This window comes from Embiotoca jacksoni, unplaced genomic scaffold, assembly GCF_022577435.1.
Source record: "Embiotoca jacksoni isolate LCO1_2020_lvr unplaced genomic scaffold, fEmbJac1.0.p SCAF_118, whole genome shotgun sequence".
Taxonomy (NCBI): Eukaryota; Metazoa; Chordata; class Actinopteri; family Embiotocidae; genus Embiotoca; species Embiotoca jacksoni.
In genome coordinates, this window is record NW_027185250.1 from 317728 (window position 1) to 325227 (window position 7500).

Below are 7500 nucleotides of genomic sequence, written 5' to 3' on the forward strand. Positions count from 1 at the left end.
CCTCTTCCTCCTCCTCCTCCCCTTCCTCCTCCTCCTCCTTCTCCTCCTCCTCCTCTTCCTCCTCCTCCCCTTCCTCCTCCTCCTCCTACTACTCCTCCTCCCCTTCCTCCTCCTCCTCCCCTTCCTCCTCCTCTTCCTCCTCCTCCTCCTCCTCTTCCTCCTCCTCCTCGCTGTTTTGCTGGAAGTTTCTTCGAGGCCGAGCGGTGGAAGGTAATGGGCCACAACCTCCTAATCAGAGCCTTTCTGGGGCTAATTGTGGACCCGTCTGTATGCGTCCTCCCTCACAGCCGGGGGAGTAATGAGGTGTTACGAGATATGAGGTCCCCCTCAGGACACCAAACCATTTGATGAAAGGTCTCATCGCTCGGAACAGAGCTGATGCTAATGGACAGAAACAAGGAGGAGAACGATGAAAACTAAACAGAGAGAGGAGAGGCTGTTTGTGCAGGAAAGTTCCAAAGAGAAGTGGAAATGAAGATGCTGCACCAAGAGACGGATCCAGAGGGAAGAAGACGTCCAGAGGGAAGAAGACGTCCAGAGGGAAGAAGACGTCCAGAGGGAAGAAGACGTCCAGAGGGAAGAAGACGTCCAGAGGAACGAAGACGTCCAGAGGGAAGAAGACGTCCAGAGGGAAGAAGACGTCCAGAGGAACGAAGACGTCCAGAGGGAAGAAGACGTCCAGAGGGAAGAAGACGTCCAGAGGGAAGAAGACGTCCAGAGGAACGAAGACGTCCAGAGGGAAGAAGACGTCCAGAGGGAAGAAGACGTCCAGAGGGAAGAAGACGTCCAGAGGAACGAAGACGTCCAGAGGGAAGAAGACGTCCAGAGGGAAGAAGACGTCCAGAGGGAAGAAGACGTCCAGAGGAACGAAGACGTCCAGAGGAAGAAGACGTCCAGAGGGAAGAAGACGTCCAGAGGGAAGAAGACGTCCAGAGGAACGAAGACGTCCAGAGGGAAGAAGACGTCCAGAGGGAAGAAGACGTCCAGAGGGAAGAAGACGTCCAGAGGAACGAAGACGTCCAGAGGGAAGAAGACGTCCAGAGGGAAGAAGACGTCCAGAGGGAAGAAGACGTCCAGAGGGAAGAAGACGTCCAGAGGGAAGAAGACGTCCAGAGGAACGAAGACGTCCAGAGGGAAGAAGACGTCCAGAGGGAAGAAGACGTCCAGAGGGAAGAAGACGTCCAGAGGAACGAAGACGTCCAGAGGGAAGAAGACGTCCAGAGGGAAGAAGACGTCCAGAGGAACGAAGACGTCCAGAGGGAAGAAGACGTCCAGAGGGAAGAAGACGTCCAGAGGGAAGAAGACGTCCAGAGGGAAGAAGACGTCCAGAGGAACGAAGACGTCCAGAGGGAAGAAGACGTCCAGAGGGAAGAAGACGTCCAGAGGAACGAAGACGTCCAGAGGGAAGAAGACGTCCAGAGGGAAGAAGACGTCCAGAGGAACGAAGACGTCCAGAGGGAAGAAGACGTCCAGAGGAAGAAGACGTCCAGAGGAACGAAGACGTCCAGAGGGAAGAAGACGTCCAGAGGGAAGAAGACGTCCAGAGGGAAGAAGACGTCCAGAGGGAAGAAGACGTCCAGAGGAACGAAGACGTCCAGAGGGAAGAAGACGTCCAGAGGAACGAAGACGTCCAGAGGGAAGAAGACGTCCAGAGGGAAGAAGACGTCCAGAGGAACAAACAGAGATGATTAATTGACTGAACTCTTACGAAGCAGCTCGTCTGAAGTTTGTCCTCTGACAAAGAAATGAACGGTCTATAATTGTAATGGAGTTTAATTTTAACAGAGACAGAATATCAACAAAAAAAATCACATCATATAAAAGTTATGATTTGATTGTGTGGAATAAGTATTTGATCCCGTAGCAGAACATGACTCAGTACTTGGTGCAGAAAGCGTTGTTGGCGAGGTCAGAGGTCAGAGGTCAGAGGTCAGACGTTTGTGGTAGTTGGTCTCCAGGTTTGAACATCTCAGGAGGGATGTTGTTCACTCCTCTTTGCAGATCCTCCAAACCCTTCAGGTTTCCAGGCTGTTGCTCGGCAACAGGAAGCTTCAGCTCCCTCCACAGATGTTCTCTGGGATGAAGGTCCGGAGACCGGCTCGACCTCTCCGTGACCTTCATGTGCTTCTTTTTGAGCCTCTCCTTTGTTGCCTCGTCGTATGTTTTGGGTCATTGTGGTCCACGACCCGTCTTCAGTCACACTATAGCATGTCGTCTAAAATATGATATAAAAGTCTAAAATAACATAATGACATCATACCTTAGCATTTGCTTTAAACGTTGTGGTGCTTTTGCAGTTTCATGTTATTTCTCAGACAGAAAGAAGAACCAGACTCGAGATGATGTCAGAGTTTTTATTAAACTGTGAAAATTAAAAGATTACAAACTCTTGAAAGAACTTCATTCAGAGAAACAGGCTCTTTTCATTTAGGTCATACAAACATTTGATTCCTGATATCTGGGAGTAGAAAAAGTTCTGCTTCGGTGTCGCAAGCAGACTCAACCAAACGTTCACAGACTCAGAGGATGTTTGAAGCTGCAGGTCGGAAACGATCAGTTCAAACCTTTTCTAAACCGTCGGGTTTATGAGACGTACATGAAACAATTGACAGGCCCAGCCGTACGTGGAGATGTTACCTGGAGTGGATCTGAGCGTGTGCAGAACCTCCGTGACTCTGATATGTTGCGGAAATCTAATTGCTGGTTTCGACCTGTTTCTTCATCACAGCTGCTCGTCATCATCACCTGTGTTGATGTTTCCTTCTGTTTCCTGCTTTTGAACACATTTTCTCTAAAAGAAGAAAATCTCAGCAGAACTTCACTGATTCTCCATAAAGATTGACTCTATCCATAAACACTACATTTCCCACAATGCAGCACAGTCTTGTTTCCACTGAACCTCTCCGTAAACTGAAGATGATGACATCACTATGACATCATCAGGGTCGAACAGGAGAACGTCAGCACTTCGAGGTACGCTACACCAAACTCCCGCACTGCTGGGCTGTGGCAGAGCGAGCGTCGCACCAGGGGGCGCTGTAGTCACCTTCAGTGGTTTTACATCGTACGGAACGCCTTCCTCTACGTATGCCATGTTTGTTTCCTGGTGTCATGGAAACGGTCTGTTTAGCTTTGTTAGCCTAAATCGGTTGGCTCACGTGGACGGCGTTCAGCAGTTTAACCGGTCAGCGACGTGTTAGTTTTCTCTCGTTGATCCGGTTCGTGTTCACGTCCGCCCGATCCGATCGGACACGATGTTCTGACGTCGCCTCGTTACGTCTTCGTGGCGTCATCTTTAAATTATGAGTCAAAATCAATCAATGACTGTTATTTATCTGAAACGAACGTCCGGGACTGTCTGAGCTGCTGACATCACATGATGTCATCAAAACAGTTACATGTCATTTTAATTCATAATATTTGATTCTGTTCAACACATTAACTCTGTGGGTGTGTTTGGTTTGTTCACCGGTGCAGCCGAAACCTCCGGGGAAAAACTCCACTTCTTGCAGCTTCAAATGTATGTTTTAAAAAAATAAAAGATAAAAACTTTTAACATCAGTTTCATGATAAAAAAAAAAGATTTCTGATATTTGTCAGATCAGCTGATAGGTCTATTATTAATCAACAGAAAATCACCCAGCAACAGTTTTAACTATTGACTAATCATTGATCATTTAAACAGTCAAACATCAGATATATAATATTATAATTTTAAACCTTCAGCGGGTTAAAAGGAAACTTTTCTACATTCAATTTCAGATGTTTTATAACCTTCTGCAGTGGATCAGCTGGAGGACGTCTGAGGACGTCACACCTGTCAGGTGATTCAGGAACTTGAACATCAAACAAAACCCGTCTGTCACTCATGTCGGCTTCAGTGGACGAGTCGTCCTGTTCTGAGGCTTCTCATCATCATCATCATCATCATCATCATCATCGAGGTTTCATAGCTCCAGGTCTGTAAAATGGTTCTGATCCAGAAGTGTCTTCAGCTGCAGTACCAGCGAGTGCCACTAGAGGTCGGCTCCAAAAAGCCTCCGGCTCCATAGACTCCCATTCAACTTCTCTCATCAAATCCAAAGTGAATAAAATGTGTCCATCAGTTATCTCGGTGTTGTTAGCTAAAGTCACTCCTTCTTATTAGTTTTCTGGAGGTCCATCTGAAAATAATCCCTCATTCATTAGAAAAGAAGATTCAAGAAGACCTGTTTTTGGGGGCGTGTCTGTTTGATTGACAGGCCTGTGGTGCAGTCAGGTTACAGCTATCGGTGGGCGGGACGTAGTGATGTCAGGTTTCCAATCAGATCAGTCAGATCCACCGCTAGCTCCTCCCCCAGCTCGTCCAAATATGGTCCAAAACCAAACCGCTCCAAACTAGCAAGATGGTGACGGACTGAATCTGAACTGGAGGCTTCATATCTAATTCATTTATTTGAAGCCGACCTCTAGTGGCACCCTGTGGTATTACAGTTTAAGAAACTTCTGCATCGGACTCATTCTTTAGACCCAGAAGCTACGAACACATTTATATACAGTCTGAGAGCCGAACTGACGACAGACTGAACACTACAGCGACTCACTATCGCCTCCTCTGGTACAAACTGGAATTACAAGATGGGAGTTCAATCTCTCAAACTACATCTTTAAAGATTTACATCGATCCAACAGACCGTTCAATGCTACTTCTCAGATCAAGAGAATCAAGGTTGGTTTCCAGGTTTCAGGAACCGGATCAGAACCGACACTCAGGTCCATGAAACACACTCACATCGGTCATACACAAACTGGATCATTAATGTTATTGATTATGGTGGCGGCTCACCGATCACAATATTATTCAGATTTTGATCAGCAGACGTGCTCGTGAGTTTTTTAGAGTAAAAAAGTTCACATGCTCGAACGTCTCTCATATCAAAGTGGCATTTAGTGTGAAGGTGGTGAAGCTCAGTGATGAGGAAGAGGAGGGAGTGAAGGCCCCTACCCCTACAGAGGAGGCGGAGTTTAAGACTGCACTTGTACAAAAAGCAGTTCTTGTTCATGTCGCTTTGTTTGTTAATCCCTGCTGCTCGTCTTGCAGGTTTCAGCTCAGGTGTTGTGTTCAGGTGCTCTCTGTTCATCAGAGTTCTGTTGTGTTCAGTTCATTCTCGATGAACGTGAACGCTCCTCCTTCTTCCTGCTGCCAGACGTCTCTTAATCTCTTCTTCTCTTTGCTCATGTCCTTTCCTTCCATCTTTTCCTTGCATCCTTTCCTCAGTTTTTCTTTTTCCTCTCATGTGTACCCCCTCCCCTCCCCCCCACCACGCCCCTCCCTTCCTCCTCTCTCCTGTGCCTCCACCCCTTTCACCAACAGACACATAGATGGACAGGAGTGCTCTGTCCAATCAGGAGCCTTGTTTGGATCACATGGAGGCCAGTCCGAGGCCGGCTGCCTTGCTCATGCAGGGTAAACCCTGAGCTCCGGCTTTTGGGAAGTCGTGCGCCACCACGCGGCCATTCTCGCCTCCGAGTCCTGACGCTCCGCCTCCCAGAGCGCTTGCTGCGACTCCACCCCCTCCGCCTGTGATCCCTCCCAGGCTGGTGCTCATCATGGCGGCGTCGATAAGCTCCTGTAAGACACAGAGACGAGAAAAGTCACAGTGAAGCTGATCTGAGGATTCAGATTTAAAATGTTTTGTTTCTTCAGCAGTGAATCTGTTTCAGTCTGGAGTCATAAAATAAACGTGTTTCTGTGGAAGTGTTGACACCGTTCTGCAGTATTATTGTACTTATATATATATATATTTATGATGGAGTATTAATAATGTGTCAGATCTAATAATGTGTGCCTGATGAAATCCTCCACACATGTTGTGTCAGTGCCGCCTTCAGCAAGCTTTAAGCCCCGCCTCCGTGCTCTCGTGAAGAGAATAACAACAGTCCAGCAGAGAGGAACACGCTGCTGCTGCTTTAATGACTTGTTTGTTCCTTCTGAGCATCTCATCAAAGTCTCCGTTTGTAATGAGCCGCAGTTTCATCACATACGGACGTCGGCGATGAAGACGAGCTGCAGAGCGGAGCGGCGATCAGAGTTCAGAGGACTCAGAAACGTTGGCTGCAGCTGGAGAACCATTAAAACCAGACGGCACCACGAAGGAGGAACGAATACTCACTGCAGATCTGATCGACCACGTTCAGGCAGAACAGCTAAACCAGAATATTTTCATTGTTCGAACAGTAAACAAATGTCCGACTCTGCAAATCAAAGCAACCTGAACGCTCTTTTGTTTGTTTGTTTGTTTGGATGTCTCTTAGTTTGTATGACTGCTTGTTTGTTGTTACGACTGTTTGTTTGTTGACTGTTTGTTCATACGACTGTTTGCTTCGACTCACCTTCATCCTCCTCGACTCGATCCGAGACTTGTAGCAGAACTCGACCAGCGCCACCAGCATGGCGAGCCCCAGACCTCCAATCAGGATGTAGAACACTCCCGCCACGTTGCTCAGACTGAGCGCGCTCGTCTTGTCCTGTCAGCACAGGGAGGCGGGGTCAGGGACAACCAATCATGGTGCAGGTAGTCATGACAACACTACAGTTCTAATTCTATTTTAAAAGTTAAAATAAACTCAACTTTCTGACTAAAACATTCATTCAAAGGCTGCGATTCAGAAGAAACATCATAAAAGTGTTTACTGGAGGATCTTTATCATCAATAACATTCAACGTGTCACTAAATATCAAATTTAATTGTTATATTACCTCGATGTTTCTGCAAGAAAGGACATTTAAAAGTTCCGATTTGGTTTTGGTTTTATTTATATTTCTTGAATTACGCATAAAATGACCTCAGTTATCAGCTGTTTAAAACAAAATAAGACAGTTTTTTTTATTCAGCATCTCTGAATGATGTGATCCAGCTACATTGTAGGAAATGTAGTGAGTTTGGAGGCGGAGCCACAGTCAGAATATCTGTGATGTTCAACTGGTGAAGAAGCTCTTTAATGTTTCGACCTCCAGCTGAAGTTAAATCCTGTTTCTCCTCGAATCGCAGCCTTTAATGCGACATGCAGCCTCATGCAGAAAAATGCACACAGGACAAAAAACACATTTCTGTTCTCAACACGGGGTGACTCAGTATGAAGAGGCGGAGCTACTCTTCATCACATCTGTCTGCTAAACTACAGAGCCTCTCATGTTCAGTCTTTTCTGTGTTCTCGGGTTGAGTGTTCTTCTGCCACATGCAGCTCTTGGTTTTGGTGGGCGTGGCTTAGCTTTCTTATCCAATGGCATGCAGCCTGTTAAAACACAAACAGGAGGAGACAGCACTCATAGTGGGTGGGGCCTCTCAACAGGAAGGGTTATGAGCCTATCAGAGGGCTTTCCTCTCCAAATTGTCATGTTTCCCTCAGCCAATCAGCGTCAGGGAAATCACACGGACACACCCTTTAACGACATTAAGAAAATAAATAGGAGAAAGATTATAATTTCAAATTTGCATTTGACAATAAATAAAAAATGTT

General features: G+C 46.6%; 1 protein-coding gene across 8 annotated transcripts in view; it reads right to left on the reverse strand.

Moving 5' to 3' along the window:
- Positions 1-2340: 2340 nt before the first annotated feature.
- Positions 2341-7500, reverse strand: part of gria1b (glutamate receptor, ionotropic, AMPA 1b) — a 44821-nt gene continuing 39661 nt past the window's right edge. For 6 of the 8 annotated variants that reach the window (XM_069143989.1, XM_069143987.1, XM_069143985.1 and 3 more), the window contains 2 exons: positions 6373-6507; positions 2341-5609 (listed from right to left, as the gene is read on the reverse strand). In XM_069143989.1, coding sequence (XP_069000090.1) covers positions 5403-5609; positions 6373-6507 — 342 coding nt within the window. In that variant the 3' untranslated portion in view covers positions 2341-5402. Of the gene's footprint in view, positions 5610-6372; positions 6508-7500 lie in introns of those variants that run through there. The other 2 variants (XM_069143992.1, XM_069143991.1) reach the window with 2 other exon arrangements.